Raw genomic sequence first — 23,419 nt, forward strand, 5'->3', positions numbered from 1 at the left:
GAGACTCTTCCCCACGCCCCCCCCAGCTGGGACTAGAGGTCCCCACATTAGCCCAAGGTGGCCCTGAGAATAGAATAGAATAGAATAGAATAGAATAGAATAGAATAGAATAGAATTTTTATTTGCCAAGTGTGATTGGACGCAGAAGGAATTTGTCTTGGTGCAGATGCTCTCAGTGTACTCTCAGAGTTGCCAATTGCAAACTTCAATTGTAAAATGGAAGTTTACAATTATAAAATTGTAAACAATTGTAAAGTTGCCAATTGTAAACTTCCCTCCTCCGTGAGTACTTTCTCTCCCCCCCCCTCCATTCAGTCTACGTCCATTCTTCCACCTGAACTCCCCCTTGGGGAGGGTCACATCTCCCCCAAAGCTGCGAAGGGCTGCTGGAGATCAAATCCAGCCACACATGGGGGGGGTATTGAGAAGCCCCTTCCCCATTCCAGTGTCCAGATTATTTCCTTGTCTGAAAGGCTGCGTGGGGAGAACTGGGGCTTTGCCCTAATGTCCGAGAGCGGGGGTGCTTTGGGTCCCCCTCCTTGCCAGATTGCCAAGCCCCCCCCCCACCCTGCACAGACCCCCCCCCCAGCTGCCAGATCCTGGAGAGTCCATTTGATCTGCCCTTTCCTTTGGCTATGAGATCTCCAGTATGTGGATTGCAGCCCCTGGTGTGTGTATGTGTGCCTAGCTACTGACATCTAGTGAGATTGTGGTGTTGAATAGAGTAGAGTAGAATAGAATAGAATAGAATAGAATAGAATTCTTTATTGGCCAACTGTGATTGGACACCCAAGGAATTTGTCTTTGGTGCATATGCTCTCAGTGTACATAAAAGAAAAGTTACCTTCATCAAGAATTCTAAGGTACAACACTTAATGATAGTCATAGAGTACAAATAAGTAATCAGGAAACAATATCAATATGAACTGTAAGGATACAAGCAACAAGTTGCAGTCATACAGTCATAAGTGGAAAGAGATTGGTGATGGGAACGATGAGAAGATTAATAGTAGTGCAGATTTAATAAATAGTCTGACAGTGTTGAGGGAATTATTTGTTTAGCGGAGTGATGGCCTTCGGGAAAAAACTGTTCTTGTGTCTAGTTGTTCTGGTGTGCAGTGCTCTATAGCGTCGTTTTGAGGGTAGGAGTTGAAACAGTTTATGTCCAGGATGCGAGGGGTGTGTAAATATGTTTGAGGTCAGGGCTTTGGATGGCATTGTGGTCTGTGGCTTCTGCTGAGGGTTGGGGGTGGGTGGGTGAGGGGGCTTAATCCTGCTTCATGGGGTGGGGGAGGCGATTCCCTGCTTGTCTTTGGCCAGAGGACCTCCTGTCCCATCATCCTGGGCCCTCAAATGTTGTGTGGACCATTGTTCAGGATTCACCTTGGGGATGCCTCCTGACAGAGGGAGGCCGTCCGACCAAACCCTGATTCCCATATTGGTGGTGGAGGACCAGGGTCTGTAGAGATGGTCCTCGACTTACAAGAATTTGTTTACTGAGGGGTTCAAAGTGAAAAAAGTGACCTTCGACTGTGTTTCGTACTTACGACCGTTGCAGCAGCCCCACGGTCACCTGATCAAAATTCAGATGCTTGGCAACTGATTCACATTTATGACGGCCGCAGTGTCCGGGGTTCACACGATCCCCTTTAGAGTTACGAGACCTTCGGACAGGCAAAGCCAGATTCGCTTAGCAATCCTATGACCCACTCAACAACCGCAGTGATTCATTTAACAACCATGTGACTCCCCTAACGTCTGCGGTTTCACTGAACAACCATGTTGCTCACTCAACAACTGCAGTGATTCACTTAACAACGGTGCCAAGTAAGGTGATAAAATGAGACAACGCTCACTTAATGACTGTCTTGCTTTGCAATGGAAATGTGGGGCTCCATTACCGTCGTAAGTTGAGGACTACCCATGCTTTAAGCAACCACAGAGACTCCCTCCCTCCCCAGGATCATAGGGCCTCTTTCTTGCTGGTGCCCATCCTCCCAACACACACACACACCACACCAGTTCAGCTACTGGGATTCCTGAGGCCGTTGATTCATTCTTTAGTAGACTGGCCTACAGGTCGTCCTCAACTTACAGCCGTTCACTTAATGACGGTTGGAAGTTACGACGGTGCCGAACGGAGTGACTCACCCCTGGTCCTCGCGCTTACAACCATTACAGCATCCCTGCCTTTGTTAAACGACCATTCAGAGTCACGGCGGTGCTTGAAGGAAGTGAGTCAGGGCCAGTCCTCACAGTTATGTCCATCGCAGCCTCCCCGCAGTGGCGGGATCCAAATCCCCCATCCAGCTGGCGGGTGTGACATCAGTTGCACCCGCCGGGGGTCACCGCTATCTATGCCTTTCCAGGGGGGTCTCCCAACAAGCAAAGTCAGTGGGGGAAGCTGGATTCACTTAATGACCGTGCCCTAAGAGTCAGAAACTTGGGTTGTGACTCAACAGCCACGTGGCTTAACGGCAGATCGTTGTGATCGTTGGCAAAGCTCCCCTTGGTTGGGCTAATCCAAATGTGCCCGGAATGGCATTCCTGTGGGGTCGGGGATGATGGGTTCCCGTGGGCCCAGAGCATGGGTTACCTCGGAGGCTCCTGGGCCCGCTGAAGGCCCCGTGACAACAGCAGAGGAGGGGGCTTTGAAGGCAGCGGCTTCAAAAGCCAGCCGGTGGATTTCGCATCTGAGCAGGCGAGTTAATCCCTCTGCTCCTTGGGTGGGGAGGACGAGGGCGGCCATGCTCTATTAAGGACAGGATCCCCCTCCCCATTGCAACCCCCACCCCCACCCCCTTTGCGGCTCCTCGCTTCGCATGGCTGCCTTTGCAGGCCTTGCAAAGATTGGGAGAGGCAGCCAGATTCTTCAACTGGGCGCCCCCCCCGGGCTTTGGGTGGGGGTGGGCGGTGAGCCTATCTGCCCGGGGGGGGGTGGGTCATCTCCAAGCTGGGGAGCAAAGTTGGTGGGGGGGGATAGAACATCGATTGAGTCAGCTTTGTAGCTGGGAAAAGGAAAGGGAGGGTTCGGTCATTGTAAATCAAACCCGGGCCTCCTCGGGAGGGTCTTCTTGAGTTTCAGAGGTTGATTGTTCGAGACAGGCAGTCCTTGGTTTGCGACTTGGCCCAATTGAAACCAGAATTACTGTGTCTAAGCGAGTCAGTTGTTAAGTCAGTTGCATCCAAATTTATGACCTTTTCTGCAAAGGTGGCTGCAAATCACTACGGTTGTAAAAGTGAAGCACACGGTCATTAAGTGAATCACACTCTCTCTGTGGTCTCTGCTTGCCGGCAAGGTCACAAGTGGCAATCACGTGACCCCCGGGACCCTCGTCAATTCACGCGTCCAGATTTTGATCCCGTGAAGGTGGTTTTTAAGTGCGAGGACCGGTCATAGGTCGCTGTTTTCAGGGCCGTCCTGACTTCAAACGGTCATTAAACGAATCCATGCGAGTCGAGGACGACCTGCCATCAATCCGGCATCAACTTGGCAACCCTGCAGATGGACATTCTCCAGAAGATCTGAGCCCCCTCAGCCTGGCCCGTCAGGATTGGCAACAGTACCCACGTTGTTAAGTGAATCACGGCCATTAAGCGAATCTGGCACGGTCTGTCGGAAGCCAGCAGGGAAGATCTGCAGCTGAGTTAGGTTTTAGGTTTGCATTGTGTGTCCAAAGTAGAATAATGGGAGGCTGTTCATTGGAGCCTCCAGGGGGAACCCTTGAGCTGGTCGGTTCGATGACCCTTGACCTTGGGGGTCCTCGGGAGGGGGGGTGTCTTTGATTAAAGGAATCAACGTTCCTCCTGCTTCTTCAAAATCCAGTATTGGCTTCTGTAGAGGGTCTCAGGGATTTCTTTATTAGGGGCTTGAAGGCTTTCTTCATTAGGGGAGGGGTCCAACCCAGGGGTGAAATGCTCCTGGTTCAGACCGGATCGCCCGATCCAGTAGCAATGGCAGCGGGTTGTTCGGAGAACCAGTAGCAAAAATCCCTGCCTCCCCCCATGCCCAGCTGAGCCGCGTGATCATCAGAGGTTGTTTTTTTTTTTTTTTTACTTTTAAAAGCATTTTTTCTTCGGCCACAAAAATGCTTTTAAAAGTAAAAACAAAAGCCTCTGATGATCTGGCGGCTCAGCTGGGATCGTCAGAGGAGACTTTTAAAAGCATTTTCTCTACAACCTCTTCTACTGAAATGCTTTTAAAAGGTTCTGACGATCCCGGCTGTGTTGCCTGATCGTCAGAGGCGGTTTTTTCTTTTAAAGGCCAAAAAAAAATGCTTTTAAAAGAAAAGAAAAGAAAAGCCTCTGACGATCAGGCAACTCAGCCGGGATCGTCAGAACCTTTTAAAAGCATTTTTTTACATTGCAGAAAAAATGCTTTTAAAAGCAAAAAAAAAAAAGTTGGCCACACCCACCCAGTCACATTACCACCCACCCACCCACCCACCAAGCCACGCCCACAGACCTGGTGGTAACAAATTTGACATTTCACCCCTGGTCCAACCTTGGCAATTTTGAGACCTTTGGACTTCAACTCCCAGAATTCCCCAGGCAGCCTGAAGGGGGCAGAATCGGCAGGCAGTCAGGCGCACAAGGAGGTGGGGAGGGGGTCTCTCCTACAGGGGGGCTCCCAGCCCAAAGATGAGCTCTGGGAGGGAACTCTGCAGTGGGTGCCCCAAATATGTGGGTGCGAGAGGCCGGGGTGCCTGTAGCACACACACACACCCCCGAACAAAGTCCACCTGGACTCTGCGATTCACGCCATCCTTTTCGCACGTAGCTGTTGGACAAATACAAGTAAAATCTGCAGATCATCCATAGAGAATGTAAAGATTTTCAGCCAGGGTTCTCCAACCTTGCAACTTTAAGACTTGTGGACTTCAACTCCCAGAATTCCCTGAACGGCTTTTTTTTTTCATTTTGCTGAAGTCAAGATATATTACGTCGACCGCATTTCCACCGTCTATTAAAAAAGTTGCCTTTCAAAAAAATGGGATGTCAATCTAGCCACATTTGTTCTTGTCCTATCCCTGCGAATCTTTGCTGGCTGGGGAATTTTGGGAGCTGAAGTCCATAGAATTAGAATCACAGAATTGGAAGGGACCTTGTAGGTCATCTAGTCCAACCCACTGCCCAAGCAGGAGACCCTACACCGATTCTGACCGATGGGAATCCAGTCTCTTCTTGAAAGCCTCCGGTGATGAAACTCCCGCAACTTCTGAAGGCAATTTCAGTTCCATGGGTTGATTGTTCAGAAAATTACTCCTTCCTTCTAGGTTGAATCTCTCCTTGATTAGTATATACTTAGTATAAACTTTCTACTATTGACCTCACCCCATTCCTAAGAGGACCATAAGGGGCGTGCATAAGCGCACAAACGTGCCTACCGTTCCTGTCCTATTGTTTTTCTTTTCTTCTATACCTTTATATAACCTTTCTGTATGATAGTTACATATATTGTTGTGACAAAATAAATAAATAAAAAATAAATAAATATAGAAATGCATAGAATCACTGTTGGAAAGGACCTTGTAGGTCATCTAGTCCAGCCCCCTGCCCAAACAGGAGACCCTACACCGATTCTGACCAATGGCAGTCCAGTCTCTTCTTGGAAGCTTCCGGTGATGAAGCTCCCGCAACTTCTGAAGGCAACTTCTGTTCCACGGGTTTAAAGTTGAAACGCTTGGACACCTCTGGTTTAAGAGCTGTGCCTAATGGTTAGAGATGCATCTTGCTCCTCCTGTTTCTTTGAATTAATCCATCTTTAAACCCGGGATGGTTTAGCCGGAGTTGACTTGACCTCACGGAAGCCCTAAATCTGGGAGTTGAAGTCCACAAGTCTTCAAGCTGCCAAGTTTGAAGACCTCTGCCCTAAATAAACCATGGCTTATGGAGACACAGCAGCACGATCTGTTAAAGCCAGTATCCACAGTAGGCTTTTAACCGGATGGGTGAACCCAGCTCTCCAGATTGTTTTATGTGTGTGTGTGTTGTGTGTGAGTCCAAAAAGCAAAAGCCAACCAGTTTCGGGAAATGATCCCTGTCTCCGGCCTTCCCTTCTCTGCGCTGGCCGGACTCCAAGGGCTTTCGCTGGATGACCCTGAGACCATCGCTCTTTGAGAGACAGGAAATCTCTCTGGGCGCTGGTGGTGACTTCATCCCCGCCCAGTGCTGTCCGCCGGCTCTTGTCTTCTCCCCTGACCCCCCCACCCCCACCCCAAAAGCTCCAACTTTGTGGGCACGCCCCGGATTCTCACATCGTCCAGCTTCGGCCTGGGGGTCTGGATGCCAGAGCTCTGCAGTCAGGGGTCCCGAAGGCTGGGCTGCCTCCGGCTCCCCTTGCTGGGAGAGGGTGGGATTCAGAGAAGGGGCCTTGGCTCCCCTTGGCAGAGCCAAGATTTCAATTTTGATCAGAATAGAGCTGGAAGGGACCCTGGAGGTCTGCTAGTCCAACCCTCTCCTTAAGCAGGAGACCCTAAACCATTTCAGACAAGTGGCTTGTCCACTTCTTAAAAAGTCCAGTCTCTTCTTAAAAACCTCCAGTGATGGAGCACCCACAACTTCTGGTGGCAAGCTGTTCCACTGGTTAATGGTTCTCACTGTCAGGAAATTTCACCTTAATTCCAGGTTGCTTTCCATCCCTTGTCCTGCCCTCTGGTCCTTTGGAGAATAGGTGGACCCCTTCCTCTTCTTTGGGGCAGCCCCTCAAATACTGGAAGGCTGCTATCATGTCCCCCCAGTCCTTCTTTTCTCTAAACTGGCCAAACCCAAATCCTGCATCCGTTCTTCATATCTTTTAGTCTCCAGGCCTTTGATCATCTTAGTTGCTCTTCTTTGCAATTCTTCCAAAGTGTCAACATTTTTTTTTTATAATATAGTGACCAAAACTGGATGTAATATTCCAGGTGTGGCCTTACTAAGGCTTTACAAAGCAGTACAGATCTGGATCTAGATTTGGGGTACAGATTCCTGAGATGGGGGCACAGGCAACACCCAATGAAGGCATCTCTGCCCGTCTCGGATGCTCCATCAGTGAAAAAGTTGTCAAGGAAAGTTTGGACAACCGTTTGTCCAGGATAGGAATAAGGACTCCTTCCTTGGGCAGGGGGCTGGACTGGAACAGGGGTCTTCAGACTTGACCACTTGTGGACTTCAATTGCTGGGGAATTCTGGAAGTCCACACATCTTCAAGTGGCCATAGTTGAGGAACATTGGATTAATAATAATAACAGAGTTGGAAGGGACCTTGGAGGTCTTCTAGCCCAACCCCCTGCCAAGGCAGGAAACCCTACACCATTTCAGACAAATGGCTATCCAACATTTTCTTAAAGATTTCCAGTGTTGGAGCATTCACAACTTCTGCAGGCAAGTTGTTCCACTTATCGATTGTTCTAAACTGTCAGGAAATTTCTCCTTAGTTCTAAGTTGCTTCTCTCCTTGATCAGTTTCCACCCATTGCTTCTTGTTCTACCCTCAGGTGCTTTGGAGAATAGTTTGACTCCCTCTTCTTTGTGGCAACCCCTGAAATATTGGAAGACTGCTATCATGTCTCTCCTAGTCCTTTTTCCCTTTAAACTAGACATATCCAGTTCCTGCAACCGTTCTTCATATGTTTTAGCCTCCAGTCCCCTAATCATCTTTGTTGCTCTTCTCTGCACTCTTTCTAGAGTCTCAGCATCTTTTTTACATCGTGGCGACCAAAACTGGATGCAATATTCCAAGTGTGGCCTTACCTAGGCATTATAAAGTGGTATTAACACTTCACGTGATCTTGATTCTCTCCCTCTGTTGATGCAGCCCAGAACTGTGTTGGCTTTTTTGGCAGCTGCTGCACACGGATGGCTCATATCTAAATGGTTGTCCACTAGGACTCCAAGATCCCTCTCACAGGTACTACCATTGAGCAAGGTAGGACATATGCAGTACCTGTGCATTTTGGGTTTTTTGGCCTAAATGTAGAACCTTTTTGTAGATTAAACAAGGGTGCTTCAGCACTGCACCAGAGTGGATGGTTCTCCCTTTTCATAAGCGTGGAGTTGACCACCTTCACACTTGGTGCTCCTTGGAATTGTTAACTCAACAGCCGGCCTTGGAGATCCCACTCTCTGGGTCAGTGAATACTTCCCAGGAGATGACACCTAGCTGGGTCCTTGCAGTGGTGAATGCTATTTTGATGGAGAAGATTCTCCAGACCCCAGAGTCCTAGATGGTTTTCATCTGGTCTCCAACTTTCCCTTTCTGGGTGAAGTTCTTGAGAAGGTTGGTGATCTTGCAGCTTCAGAAGCTTCTCTAGGAAACCAGGGAAATGTGTGCCCTTCCCAGCTGAATTTCAGACTTGGATGTATCGCAAAGGCACCATTATTGTCCTTGTGGATGACTTCTGGTGGGTTGGGTTCGAGATGAACCTATTATGGAGACACCGTTGACTGCTGAGACGCTGATGATAAAGGCTCTAGAGGCTAAATCTTATGATGAATAGTTGAAGGATCTAGGTGTGTCTACCTTCTCAAAGAGAAGGATTGGGGAAGGAAGGGGGACATGATAACCATCTTCCAACACTTGGGGAGCAGTCAAAGAGAAGACGGCGTCAATTATTCCCCAGAACAGGACAAGAAGTAATTGATGGAAACTTATCAAAGAGAGATTCAATCTAGAACTAACAATGAGAACAATTACTCGGTGGGAAGCCTTCCCTCCAGAAGTTGTGGGTGCTTCATCATTGGAGGCTTTCAAGAAGAGATTGGAGAATAGGGTCTGAAGTAGAATAGGGTCTCCAGCTTGAGCAGTGGGTTGGACTAGAAGACCTCTGAGGAGATCTCTTCCAGCCCTATGATCCTATGAATATGTATTCTGTTCTATGACCCCTGGTAGAGTCAGGATGGAGGTGGACCTATTATGGAGACACCACTGATTCCATTGGTTGATGACCTCCGATGGAGTCAGGATGGAGACAACGCACTCGTCCTTGTTCCATGTGATCTTTCAGCAGCTTTTGATGTCCGTGATCATGGCGTCCTTCTGGTATTTAGGAGTGGAGAATCCTCCTGATACTTAACATCTGTAAGAAGCCTCTGGGTGACCTTGGGTTTAGGAATCCCAGATTGCTGGCAGCTGTAGAGTTGATCCCAGATGGATCAAGAGATGTTCTTGAGATCTTGTCCCACCCTCCAAAGTCTCTTGGAGTCTCTAGATAAGGAAGAAGAGCCTGGAAACCAACCTTGACGTGGTCATGTGGCTGCATCTCAGCTGTCTTCGGTCACATGGATTTTCCATGAAGGGAGTAGGACCCGAGGGCTCCTTGGTGCTCTCTGAGCTGGGTGGTTTCCTTGTAGATGTTTCATGGCCCAACTGGGGAACATCATCAGTGCTAGAAGATGCAAATCTTCCTTCCTTTCTAGCACTGATGATGTTACCTAGTTGGGTCATGAAAACGTCTGCAAGAAAACCACCAAGCTCAGAGACCCCCCAAGGACCCCTCAGGCCAACCCTGAGTGACAGATATCCTACATTATTAGGAGTAGGACCTTCCTGGACTGACCTGGCTCACAGGTTGAGGTTCACCTGGAGTTGCAGCTCCTGTTCAACAAGAGCAAGAGCTGCAGCTCCAGGTGAACCTCAACCTGTGGGCCAGCTCAGTCCAGGAAGGTCCTACTCCTAATAATGTAGGATATCTGTCACTCAGGGTTGGCCTGAGGGGTCCTTGGGGGGCTCCTGTTCAACAAGAGCAGGTAGCAGCTGCAGCCAAGAGGGCCTCACCTGGACTATCCTGGATCACCAAGTGAGACCCTTCCTGGGCCAGGAGCCCACAATTACTCCTGCTTTACTCCCCTGGCCTCTGGACTACTGCAACGCCTTCTGCTTGGGACTGACCTTGAAGACCCTTTGAGAGTTGGCCTAGAAAGAGGTGGCAGGGGCACTTAATGGGCACCCCCGTGCAGTGCTCCCACGCTGGTTATGAGGTGGTGTCAGGTGCCATTCAGGGTGTTGATTGTCCTTCATAGTCCTCGACTTACAGCCATTTGGTTCAAAGCTAGGAAAACCAGCCGCTTATGGCCGTTTTTCACACTTAACGGCTATCGCAGCTTCCGCATGGTCACGTGATCAGAATTCGGACGTTTGCCGACTGGTTCGTATTTATGACGGCCGCAATGCCCTGGGGTCATGCGATCCGCTTTTGAGACCTTCTGACGGACAAAGCCAGTAGGAAAGCCAGATTCTCTTAATAACCAAGTTTTCCACTTACAACGGTTCACTGAGTGACTGTTCGAAGTTATAACGGCCGTGACTTAGGACCATTTTTCACACTTACGACCGTTACAGCATTCCCCCAGGGTCACGTAATTTACATTCGGATCCTTGACAATCGACTCACAGTTTTGACGGTCGCCGTGTCCCGGGGTCGCGTGATCCCCTTTTTTGCGACCTTCTGACAAGCCAAGTCCACAGGGAAAGCCGTTTTCACTTAACGACCATGTGACTCGTTTAAGAACTGCGGCAAGAAAAAAGTCATAAAATGGCGCAAAACTCACTGGACCAATTTCTCATTAAACAGCCGACATTTGGGGCTCAATTGGGGTCGTAAGTCGAGGACTACTTGTTATCTCTCAAGCCGGCTTTCTGAGGGGCCAGCTCCCCCACCCACCCCCAGATGGCTCCAGTAAGGTCTGCCGTGGGGCATCGTCTATCAAACGAAATTGCCTGATGAGATTTAAGAGCTTCTTGGACCGCCAATCCTTTAAGGTGGGGGTCTCCAAGCTTGGCCCCCTGGAGACGTGTGGACTTCAACTCCCAGAATTCCCCAGATAGCATGGGACATCTCGGGGGGCCTAGATACCTCCCCCCCCACCATTGGTCACTGACATCATGGCCAGTTGGGGAATTCTGGGAGTTGAAGTCCATAAGTCTTATTCCTCCCAGCAGCACCTTGGGGGTCCAGGTAAAAAGCCCACCAATGTTTACCCATCCCACTAAAAGAGGGTCTGGCTGGGGAATTCTGGGAGTTGAAGTCAGCAAGTCTTAAAGCGGCCAAGGTGGGAGACCCCTGCTTTAAGCCAGCCTTGAAGGTAGCCCCTTCTCTGGGCGCCCAGCCAGTGGGGGCTGTGCCCTCCAAGGCAGTGTTATTCCTCCCGTGGCTGGATGGGTCCTGGGGGCCCCTCCCTTCATTATCCAGGGTGTGTTTCCGACAGCCAGACAGAGTCGGAGAGCCCCGTAAACTGGATTCGGCCTTGCCCACCTACGTCTCCTGGGTAGGACCAGGCCAGGTGGGAGTCGGGGGAGGGTGGGGGGAGCAGGCTTCGACCTGTCTGAGCCGAGGAAGGGTCTGCGGCTTCTTTTCCGGGGGTGGGGAAAAGGTTGTTCCCGGTTGGGCCAAAGACAGCCCCCCGCCCGGCTTCTGGTGTAAGACGGTACGGCTGTTATTACGTGCCAGGGAAACATGCCGGGCACCTTGCCCAAGATTTAATTAAGCAGGATTGCCGAGCGCAGGGCGTGGCTGCTCCCCTCCCTTCGCAGGCTGGGAAGGCAGCCGGGGGAATCTTCAGGGGGGGGGGAGTCCAAGGGTTAACCTCCCCCAGGATAGAGGCAGAGGGTTTGGGGCCCTGGAGCCCCTCGCCCATTTCTTCTAAGCAGCCCGAGTTGGCAACAGCTGCCCGTGGCTGTTTCTGCTGAGCTGGAGGGTCGCACATCTGGGATGGATTTGGGCAGGAATGAGCCATCGGGAGATGGGTGTGGGGAGCGGGAATGGTGGAGGACTGGGGAGGGGCAAGTGCTGAAATGGGGGAATAGAGAGAAAATTAGGATTCAGCCTCTCAAGGAGGGAGGCTGCATTGCTATCCTGGTGCCCTCCTGCTACACTCTCCCACCCAGGCATGGGAGGGGTCTCTATTAGCCCCACCCCCCACTATTAGCCCCACCCCCACTCCTTCCAGCCTGTCCTCCCCAGCCTTACACCGTCCTGTAATTACCCAGAATCCCCTGTGGCAGGCCCACCCCTCCCCTCCCCTTCAGGATATCCCAGCATTCATTTCGCCAGAGTGGGTGGGAGGGGGCCTGCAGGGGAGTCTGGTGTGGTTAGAGGAGGGGATGGTGAGTGGGGGTGGGGGGTCTTTAAGGGAGGGAGGGAGGGAGGGAGACCACGCGGGGTGGGGGACTGATGATGGGGAGAAAAATCATGCCAGCCAGTCTGGAAGGCAAGTGTGGCACTTTTACGACCGTGGACTACAACGCCCAGAATTCCCCAGCCAGCAGAATTCTGGGAGTTGTGGTCCACCGGTCGTAAAGGGGCCATATTGCCCACCTCTGCAAATAGAGTCATGCCAGCCGCCGAGGGGGAGCAACCACGTTCAATCTTGCCAACCCTTCGGATTCCGCCTAGCCTTCCCTTCTCAACAACCCCCCTGCGAGGTAGGCCTTTAATTTCTGAGGCTCTCCCAGGTCAGGGAGGCCAGGTGGGCAGTCAGAAGAGGAGCAATGCAGGGGGCCTCTGCCAAGAAATATGCCCCCAATCAGAAAACGTATGAGAGGGGGGGTCCCCTTTTTTGGGAAGCTGTCTGGCTCCTGGGTGGGGCCCCAGAAGTCCCAGGTGCAGGGAAAGGGAGGGGAGGGGGCTGTTCCTCGGTGGTCTTGGCCAAGATGAGGGTCTCCCTCCCTCCAGCCCGCATGCAGCTGTGGTGATGGGGGGCTGAAGGGAGAGTGGGGGGCTCAGCTGGCAGGGTGGGAGCTGGTTTCCTGCCATTGGGCGGTGGCAGCAGCTGTTTGGGGAAGTGACGCCCGTCCGGCTTTTTATAAACATTCCCCCACCTCTGACCCTTGGCCAGCCGGCTGCGTTCCCAGGATCCTGGACAAGGGGCAGCAGCCAAAACTGTGGGGTGGGTGGGGGGTCTGCAGGGGGGGGAGGGGCTGTCTCACGCATGTCCAGGTGCCCAGGATCGACAGACAGAGTGGGGAGGGGAGGGGGCATCGTAGGCAAGGAAGCGATTTTGCTTCTTCATCCCTTCTTCATCCCGGCTGCTCAGATGAAGTGGGGAGGGGGAGACCCCTCCCCACTTCCTTTTGGACCCCAACCCCCAGATGCCTCTTGTCTTGGGATTGACAGCTGGGTGCCAAGCCTTGATGGCCCCAGGTGGCAAAGGGAAGTGTCTGGAACAGGGGTCTCCAATCTTGGCCACTTTTAAGACTTGTGGACTTTAACCACAACCGCCTGCTGCTACCAAATACCTCTCACCGACCCGTGCGCTCTCACAGAGAGGGACTCCTCAGGGTGCCGTCGGCGCGACAATGTCGTCTGGCGACACCCAGGGGACGGGCCTTCTCTGTGGGGGCCCCCGCCCTCTGGAACGAGCTCCCCCCAGGACTTCGTCAACTTCCGGACCTCCGAACCTTTCGCCGCGAGCTCAAAACTTACTTATTTATCTGCGCTGGACTGGGTTAGTTTTTTAAGTTATGGGTTTTTAAATGGGTTTTACTTCCAAATTTTAATTATGGCCAATTTAAATAAGTTTTTTATTAGTATTTTAATTGTATGTATTGTGCATTTTACTTGGCTGTGAACCGCCCTGAGTCCTTTGGGAGAAGGGCGGTATACAAATTTAAATAATAAATAAATAAATAAATAAATAAATAAACTCCCAGAATTCCTCAGCCAGCAAAAGTGGCCAAGATTGGAGACCCCTACTCTGAAGGAAAGCCAACAGAAATCGAATCGGGTTCACCCCAGAAAAACACACACAAACACACACACTTGATGCAAATCAGACTCTGAACCGCCTCATTTGCATCCACCCCCAACAGGGAGGCGTTTTTTAATTAACCCCGTGGGGTGTGTGTGTGTGTGTGGGGAGGGGGGAAATGCCCCATAAGCAATTTTTTTCCTCTTGCCTTTGTGGTTCCGTCCTGCAATCTCACCGACTCAGGGAATTCTCCGCGAAGGCGGGGAGGATACGGAGATCTAGAAAGTGAGCCAAGCCTGAGAAGAGAAGAAGGGTTGTGTGAAGGCAGCCGCCTCCGTCGCTTGCAGCTGCAGGAAAGTTAACGATTAGAGCGTTTGCCCGTGCAAGGAATCCTCGCCTTAGCGACCACAATCGAGCCCCCAATTCCTTGCCACAGTTGCTGAGGGTCTCTGATGTTGCTGAGATTTTGTGCGTGGATCTGGCTTCCCTGGTCGCAAAAGGGGATCACGTGACTTTGGGACACGGCAGCCGTCATAAGTACATGCCAGTTTCCAAGCCTCTGAATTTTGATCGTGGGACCGCGGGGATGCCCTAACGGTCGTAAGTCTGAAAAAACAGACAGACGTCCCTTTTTTCCTGGTGCCGTTGTAAGTTTGGAACGGTCACTAAATGAATGGTTGTAAGTCAAGGGCTGCCTGATTAAACGGGGAGGTGCTTTTAAGAGACACATCGCATTAGGATTAAACTTTGCTTTTGCTGATCGGTTTTAAACCTTTTGCTACTTTCTTAAATCTGCCTTTTGGGAGGCAGGAAAGGCTCTGGAGGTTTTCTCCTCCCTTGATGTGCATCCCAGGCAGGGATGGGCACCGATGGGCAGTCAGGATGGGCAGCGTTGGGCATTTGGGATGGGTACCAATGGGCATTCATGGGCACCGATGGGCATTCAGGACCAGCACCGATGGGCATTTGGGATGGGCACTGATGGGCATTCATGGGCAGCGATGGGCATTCAGGACAGGCAGCAATGGGCATTTGGGATGGGCAGCGATGGGCATTTGGGATGGGCAGCGATGGGCATTTGGGATGGCACCGATGGGCATTCATGGGCAGCGATGGGCATTCGGGACCGGCACCGATGGGCATTTGGGATGGGCACTGATGGGCATTCAGGATGGGCAACGATGGGCATTTGGGATGGCACCGATGGGCATTCATGGGCAGCGATGGGCAATCAGGATGGGCAGCGATGGACATTCAGGATGGGCACTGATGGGCATTCATGGGCACCGATGGGCATTCAGGATGGGCAGCGATGGGCATTTGGGATGGGCACTGATGGGCATTCATGGGCACTGATGGGCATTCATGGGCACTGATGGGCATTCAGGACGGGCACTGACATCTCTCCTCTCCTCCTTTCAGAAAACCTCATGAACACCAAATTCGAAACCGCCGACCTCAGGTGGACCACTTACCCCTCTGACGATGGCCAGGTGAGGGAGTGACGGGTCTTCAGGCTCTCCCTTAAGGGGCTGTGGGCTGGGAACGATGGGACTTGCAATCGGTGCCACCCAGGGGTGGGGGACGGTTGGGGGGGAAAAAAAACAACCCGGGCAAGACTCGGCAGCCGAAGGATTTGCACAATAACACAGGTGCAGCAGGAACCACTCACCTCTCTGGTTTTGGCCAGGTTGCCAAAGTTGGCAACGCCATTTTTGGAAAACCACATTTTCAGAACAATGGTGAGCCGTTGGCCCCCAGGGATCCATCCTAGCGTTGTGCAAGAGATCTCCACCCGATTAAAGGAGATTTCATTATTTTTCTTTCTTTTTTTTTGTAATGAAAGATCGGCGGGAGGGGGAGGAACCGCGGGCATCATTGGAAAGCCCGGCGGATATTCGTAGACCTTTAAAGAGTCGAACCCAGCACCTCCCGGCTGCATTGATTAAGGATAAATGTCAGCTCGGATCCGGCCGGCTGGTTTTGAAAGCGGAGACAAAGCCGGCCTGGTTCTTCAGGAAGAAGAGAGGGAAGGGCGGATTCTCACCCTGGCAGAGAAGGAAGCAGAGTTTTCCCATTTTCCAACACAATTAAAGACTTAGAAAGAAAAATAAAAAAAATAAATGCATTGTTTTCAAAGATTTACCTTGTCGCCTGTACTCGGTTCAAAGCCGCCCGCAGCCGCTTCTAGGGCATAAAATCAATTAAATAACAAGTCATAATATAAATCAAATAAATAACAAGTCATAATATAAATCGAATAAATAAGTGATAATATAAATCAAATAAATAAGTCATAATAAACAAAACAATAGCATAATAATAATAGATAATAAATGAGGTCATAAAATTGATAATAATAATAATAATAATAGTAATAATAGTAATAATAATAGTAATAATAATAAAAAAGAGGATAATAATAAAAGACATGGAGTGTTGCCGTGACTTTACAATCAGGAGGCTGTGAATTCGATCCTAGGTAGAGGCAGATATTTCTATCTCTCTGGGCACAATGAGAATATATCTGTTGAACAAAACTCCGCATTGGCGACAGGGAAGGGCATCCGGCCAGTAAACACTCAGCTTCATTCAGTTGTCCAGACTCCACTACGATACAACGGATGATGGGGTCGTTAAAAGGAGATGAATAATAATAAAAAGGCTTGGAGTCACCTGAACGGCGAGATGGGTGGCAAATGATTAATACGGGCGGTCCCCGATTTTCAACTGTTCATTTAGTGACCGTTCAAAGTGACGACGGCGCTGAACAATGTGATTGGTTACTGTTTTTCAAAGAGATGGCCTCGGCAGCCAGTCAAAATTCAGGCGTGACTGACATGCATTTATGACAGGTGCAGTGTCCCCAGGGTCATGCGACCTTCTGAATGGGGAAGCCAGATTCCCTTAACGACCATTTGACTCATTTAAGAACGGCGGTCGTTCACTGGACCAATGGGGCCAGAAAAGTCATCAAACTCGCTGAAGAAAGGTCTCACTTAGCAACATAAATTTGCGGCTCAATTGTGGTTGTAAGTCGAGGATTAACTGTAAATTGAATAAATAATAAGTGTATAATGCTAAAGAGAGCGAATGGTGCAATGGCCTAGAGGTGGAGCTCTCGCCTCACAATCCGGAGGCCGTGAGTTCAATCCTAGGTAGAGGCAGACATTTCTCCCTCTGGGCATATCTGTCGAACAAACCTCCGCACTGGGGACAGGAAGGGCATCCGGCCACTAAACACTCAGCTCCATTCAGTTGCCCAGACTCCACCCCGCAAGGGGTGAGGGGGTTGTTAAAAGAGGATGATGACATAATAATGAAGAGGCTTAGAGGCAGGCGACAAATAAATTGATTAATAATAAATAAATAACAGTAAAGCAACTGTCTGCAAAATTGTGAGTTGGGGCGGCAAGTAAATTTGATCAATAAATAACTTCTAAGGGGGCTTCTGAGGTGACACAGGGAGGGCTGCCCCTCTCGCCCACATTTCGGCATTTAAACCTAATAAATAGAATAAGTTCCGCTCTTGCCCAGCAGCCTCAGGGGCACAAAAAGGCCGCCTGCGACGAAGCAGGAAGACGGAATTATTCACCCTGAAATTCATCAGTTGATGGTGGGGGGGGGGAGAGTTTTTGCCAAACCCCTGGAAGCAGAGTTGCACCCTGGGAGGCACCACAAAGCCCATCGTCCTTAGCCTTGCATGGGGTGGGGGAGGTGAGGGAGCACCCCTTCTGGAGGGCCTCTTCCAGTCGCTGATCTTCAAATCTGTGGTGGGAATTTATAAATTGGTTCCGTAAGAAGAGAAGATTTGTAGCTCAGGGTTCAAATGAGGGCTCCTTGGTGCTCTCTGAGCTTGGGGGTTTCCTGGCAGATGTTTCATGACCCAGCTAGGGAACATCATCAGGGCTAGAAGGGAGGAGGAGAGGAAGAGGAGGAGGAGGAGGAGTGGGACTTTGGGGTCCCTGGTGCTCTCTGAGCTTAGGGCTTTCCTTGTGGACATTTCGTGACCCAGCTAGGGAACATCATCAGTGTTAGAAGGGAGGAGGGTTTGCTGAGTGGAGGAAGGAGAAATGGAGGAAGGGGAGGGGGGAGAGACCTTGCCCCTGCCTTCCCTCATTGGTCAGGGATGAAGGAAAGACCAAGGAGGCCAATTTCTGGACCACAGGAACTCTGGCCATCCCGGAGCGTCCCGTTTAGCTCCCCCTCCTGTCCAGTCCTACTTGGATGGGGGGCAAGCAGTACCACATTGATCGCGCCGCTCGTTCACCCAATATTACAAGGGGCCACTTCCGAACCCGGCGGGCAGCCATTAACTCTGCCGGTGCTTTGTCCTCGCAGTGGGAAGAGATCAGCGGGATGGACGAGGAGCAGAACAGCGTGCGGACCTTCGAGGTGTGCGAAGTGCACCAACCCAACCAGAACAACTGGCTGCGCACCACCTTCGTGCCCCGCTCGGGCGCCACGTACGTCTACGCCGAGCTGCGCTTCACCGTGGTGGAGTGCTTCTCCATCCCGCGGGTCACCCGGTCGTGCAAGGAGACGTTCAACGTCTTTTTCTACGAAGCCGACGTCGACCTGGCCTCCGCCACTTTCCCGCCCTGGATGGAGAACCCTTACGTCAAGGTGGACACGGTGGCGGCCGAGCACCTCACCCGTAAGCGGCCGGGCACGGAGGCGTCCGGGAAGGTGAACGTGAAGACGCTGCGCGTGGGACCTCTCTCCAAGACGGGCTTCTACCTGGCCTTCCAAGACCAGGGCGCCTGCATGGCCTTGCTCTCCGTCCGGCTCTTTTACAAGAAGTGTCCGGCCGTCACCGTCAACTTCACCCTCTTCCAGGAGACGGTGCCCAGGGAGCTGGTCATGCCAGTCACCGGGCAGTGTGTACCCAACGCCATCAAGACCAGCTCCCGCCCGCTCAGCATGTACTGCCGGGAGGACGGGCAGTGGGCAGACCAAGCCATCACCGACTGCACCTGCGCAGCCGGCTACGAGCCCTCAGAGGAGAACACCAAGTGCCGAGGTGAGCAATCGGGCACGGGGTGGGCAGGAGGGCTGCGGTCTTGGTGCTGGCGCGGGAGATCGGAAGCCCCCCGGACCGTTACAGGGAGTCCTCGGCTTACGAACACAACGGAACCCGGTATTTCTGTTGCTTTGAAGTGAAGTGAGCTTTGCCCAATTTTATGACCTTTCTGGTCACGGTTGGTAAGTGAATCCCTGCAGTTGTTAAGGTTGTTAAGTGAATCAGGCTTTCCTGTTGACTTTGTGTGTCAGGAGGACGCAAGAGGGGCTCAGGCAACCCGTCATAAATATGGGTCAGTCGCCAAGTGTCTGAAATTTGACCCCTGACCACGAGATACTGCAACGGTCTTGGAGGGGGGGGCGGGTTGGACTAGATGAGCTCCAAGGTCCCTTCCAAGGCTGTTATTCCGTAAGTCTGAAATACGGTCCTAACTCCCTTTTTTTCAGTGCTGTTGTAACTTCAAACGGTCACTAAATGAACGGCCGTAAATCGACGACCACCTGTGGCCTTGTTTGTTTCTTTCTGGAAGCCCAGAAGCAGGGGGATGAAGTGGAGGTCCCTTTTCTGCTTCTCTTTCCATTGGCTGCAGTGGCCAGATAGACTGCCTCTGAAACTGCAGGTTCTACACAAGGACGATGATGATCCAAAACATCAGGAAGAAGAGTGGGGGAAATGTTTCTGCCCTCCTGGGGATTCTGGGCCCAAGCTTTGACTCTTCCCTGGGGGAGGGGGGCTGGCATGGGGACGGGAGGGGGGGTGTCCTCTGCAGACTTTCCTTGACCCCTGGGGCCCCTTTTCGGACTCAGAAGTTCAGCTCCTGCAAGCAGTTTTCCTTTTCGGCTCATCTGCTGTTGGCCCATGGGGGGGGGGGAGCATTCTTTTCCCCCCCCCTCGAGAAGGGGAAGTGGGGCTGGTATTGGTGGGGGGGGGCAGGACTGGCCCCACTTGTGGATCCAGCAATCCAGATGATAAAGCCAGACCCTCCGGGGAACAGTAAACCTGTAAACCGCCCTGAGTCCTTCGGGAGATAGGGCGGTATATAAATATGATTAATAAATAAATAAATAAAATAAATAAATAAATAAATAAAAACAGTGCAAGGGGGGAGACCCCTCCCCAAATAACCTGCTTCCCAAGTTCCCCTTTGTAGACCCATTTGTGGGCTGAGGGCAGCCATCTCCCCCTCCCCTCCCCAGCTCTGCAGCTGTTCTCTGCCTCTCTCCAGCCTCCCCTTTGGAGCAGGGTGGGTGGGGGTCTCGGATTCCCACCCACCCACAGGCAGGCCGGCGGGCTGGAAGCCCCAGGAATGCCAACTATCCGGAGGTCAAGGGTAATCAGGCAGCCAGCGGGGTGGGGGGCAAGGGGGGAGGAGAGCCCCCCCCGAGCAGGTTGCTGCTGGCAGAAGCCCTTGGAGACCCCAGCCGGAGGAGAGGGGAGGGGGCTCTTTGTTTGCTCTCCTCTGGTTGCTCTCCAGGGGCTGGGATGGGCCTCCCCCTCCCCTGCCAGAAGAACCAGGTCTTGGTGAGGGGGGGGGTCCCATTCTTAGGCCATTCATAAAGAGAGGAGGGATCCAAGTCTTAACAGAAGGCGCCATTCTCAAGCATCTTGGCTCTGGGAGGCTTGGGGGGGGGGCTGAGAGGGTCTTAATGGGCCAGCAGCCCCCTTTGGGAGGGGCTTAGCCAGAGCCAGGGGCATGTTTTGGGCAGGGTTCAAAGGGCAACCTTAGGGGTTGCAACCAGGAACTTTCTCAGGGTATACGGGCAGGGTATATGTTTGAGCAGGGGGCTGGACTAGAAGACCTCCGAGGTCCCTTCCAGCTCTGTTATTCTGTTACGACTCTTCGTTTAGTGACTTTTTCAAGTTGCAAAGGCACTGAAAAAAAGCGACTTACGACCGTTTTTCACGCTTACGACCCTCCTGGTCGTGTCCTCAAAACTCGGGGGGCTTGCCGACTGACTCGTACTTACGACGGTCGCAGCGACCTGGGGAGATGACGCGATCCACTCTTGCGACCATCTGACAAGGAAAGTCAGCGGGGGAGCCAGAACCGTGTGACTCACTTAATAACCCTAGCAAGACAGGTCATCAGACGGGGCAAAACTCACTTAACGGTGGTCTCACTTAGCGACGGAAACGTTGGGCTCTTTTTTTAGTCGTAAACCGAGGACTACCTATTTTCTGTTTTTTCTGTATTGGGAGCTTTGAGACAGATGCATTTTGGGGCGGTTTTATTTTTATTTATTTATTTATTTATTTTATTTTATTAGATTTTTATACCGCCCTTCTCCCGAAGAACTCAGGGCGGTGTACAGCCGAAATAAAATACAGAGTATATACAATTAAAAGAAATTAAAAGAAACTATTAATAAATGGCCGATAATTTAAAAAATTTACAAATATTTAAAATCCCTAAAACCCCAATTTAAAATCAACTATTTATGCCAGTCCTGCTTGAGTGAATAAGTATGTTTTTAGCTCACGACGAAAGTTCCGAAGATCAGGCACTTGACGTAAGCCAGGGGGAAGTTCGTTCCAGAGCGTCGGTGCTCCCACAGAGAAGGCCCTACCTCTGGGGGCCGCCAGCCGACATTGTTTGGCGGACGGCACCCTGAGAAGGCCTTCTCTGTGAGAGCGTACGGGTCAGTGGGAGGCAAAGGGTAACAGCAGGGGGTCTCGTAAGTACCCGGGCCCTAAGCCATGGAGCGCTTTAAAGGTGGTGACCAGAATCTTGAAGCGCACCCGAAAGACCACAGGAAGCCAGTGCAAACTACGGAGCAGTGGTGTTATGTGGGAGCCACGAGCGGCTCCCATTACCACTCGTGCAGCTGCATTCTGGACTAACTGCAGCCTCCGGGTGCACCTCAAGGGCAGCCCCATGTAGAGAGCATTGCAATAATCCAGCCGAGACGTAACCAGAGCGTGAGTGACTGTGCATAAGGCATCCCGGTCAAGGAAGGGACGCAACTGGCGAACCAAGCGGACTTGGTAAAAAGCCCTCCTGGTGACGGCCGCCAGATGTTCATCAAAGGACAGCCGACCATCCAGGAGGACGCCCAAGTTGCGAACCACCTCCTTTGGGGCCATTAACTCGCCCCAACAGTCAGCTGCGGGTGCAGCTGACTGTACCGGGGTGCCGGAATCCACAGCCACTCCGTCTTGGAGGGATTGAGCTTGAGTCTGTTTCTCCCCATCCAGACCCGTACGGCTTCCAGGCACTGGGACAGCACTTCAACCGCTTCGTTGGGGTGGTCCGAGGTGGAAAAGTACAGCTGAGTGTCATCAGCGTACAGGTGATAACTCACCCCGAAACCACTGATGACCTCGCCCAGCGGCTTCATGTAGATGTTGAACAGGAGAGGTGAGAGAATCGACCCCTGCGGCACCCCACAAGTGAGGCGCCTCGCGGTCGATCTCTGCCCCCTTGTCAACACCGACTGCGACCGGTCAGAGAGCTAGGAGGAGAACCACCGATAAACGGTGCCCCCCACTCCCAATCCCTCCAACCGGCGCAGCAGGATACCATGGTCGATGGTATCAAAAGCCGCTGAAAGATCTAATAGGACCAAGGCAGAGGAGCAACCCCTGTCCCTGGCCCTCCAGAGGTCATCCACCAACGCGACCAAAGCCGTCTCCGTGCTATAACCGGGTCGGAAGCCGGACTGGAACGGGTCTAGATAGACAGCTTCCTCCAGGTGCAAAGTTTTGGTCTCTTTTTAACCTAAATTCCTGCACATCTACCCAAAAAATAAAAAAACAACCTACGAGAAAAAGGAAGCTGACATTTTGCCACCGCTGGTTGTGTGGGAAGATTGCCGGGGTGCAGGGAGCCTCCCCAGATTCACTTAATGGGGGTGGGGGCGATAGGTGACATGATGATTTAAGAAATACAGGTAGTCCTCGACTTACGACCACAATGCAGCCCAAAATTTATACTGCTAAGCGAGACATTTGTGAAGTGAGCTTTCCCCCCTTTTACGACTTTTCTTGCCACGGTCGTTAAGTGAATCGCCGTGTGTGTTAAATGAGTCACACGGTTGTTAAGTGAATTTGGCTTCCCCGTTGACTTCGCTGGTCAGAAGATCGCCAGATATTCCCCCCCTCCCCCCGGGATGCTGCGACCGTTGTAAATACGAGTCCGTTGCCAAGCATTTGAATTTTGATCACGCGACCGTGGGGAATCCTCCGGCGGTTGTAAGTGTGAAAAGCGGTCATAAGTGTTCTGTCTCCGTCCTCACTTTGGAGTAACGAGCTGGCCTACAGCCAGTGGATACATGGCTCCTATCGGTCCTGGCCGAGAAAACGCAGCTGCCTGCCAAAAAATTCAAACAGATTAAGACTTCAGCTCACTTTGACACGGTTCAGCTAATTTGCTTCCCGTGGAACTGAGAGCAGTCCCAAAACTCTTTATATATCCTGTGGGGTGGGGCTCCTGCCCCATCCTTCCCTTTGATGACGCCGCCTCTCTAATCTTCTGAAGCGCGGGTCGATCCAGTCTTGAACGGTATGATTATCAGCTGCGTCTGTAGGCGTAGCCTGAGGAAGGGAGGAATCAGGGGATGTCGGCCTCATTACGTCCTCCGACTGGCCTGGTTCTGGCTCCTGGAGCTGGGCCAAAGGCATCGGTGCTCCTGAGGTAAGCCTTACCGGCCCTTCCCCCTCACTCTCAGTGTCACTTTCGGGCATGGGGCCAGGTTCGGAGGGTGGAGCCAGAACAGTAAGTCACTTTTTT

The 23,419-nt window shown here is 51.7% G+C and overlaps 1 protein-coding gene across 4 annotated transcripts in view; it reads left to right on the forward strand.

Annotated features, from left to right (window-relative positions):
* EPHB4 (EPH receptor B4) overlaps nucleotides 1–23,419 on the forward strand; it is a 44,670-nt gene that overhangs the window by 2,166 nt on the left and 19,085 nt on the right. For 3 of the 4 annotated variants that reach the window (XM_058181949.1, XM_058181947.1, XM_058181950.1), the window contains exons 2-3: nucleotides 15,090–15,160; nucleotides 18,009–18,690. In XM_058181949.1, the coding sequence (XP_058037932.1) occupies nucleotides 15,090–15,160; nucleotides 18,009–18,690 (753 nt within the window). The remainder of the gene's footprint in view (nucleotides 1–15,089; nucleotides 15,161–18,008; nucleotides 18,691–23,419) is intronic. The other variant, XM_058181948.1, reaches the window with a different exon arrangement.

The sequence above is a fragment of the Ahaetulla prasina genome, chromosome 4 (genome assembly GCF_028640845.1).
Source record: "Ahaetulla prasina isolate Xishuangbanna chromosome 4, ASM2864084v1, whole genome shotgun sequence".
Classification (NCBI taxonomy): Eukaryota; Metazoa; Chordata; class Lepidosauria; order Squamata; family Colubridae; genus Ahaetulla; species Ahaetulla prasina.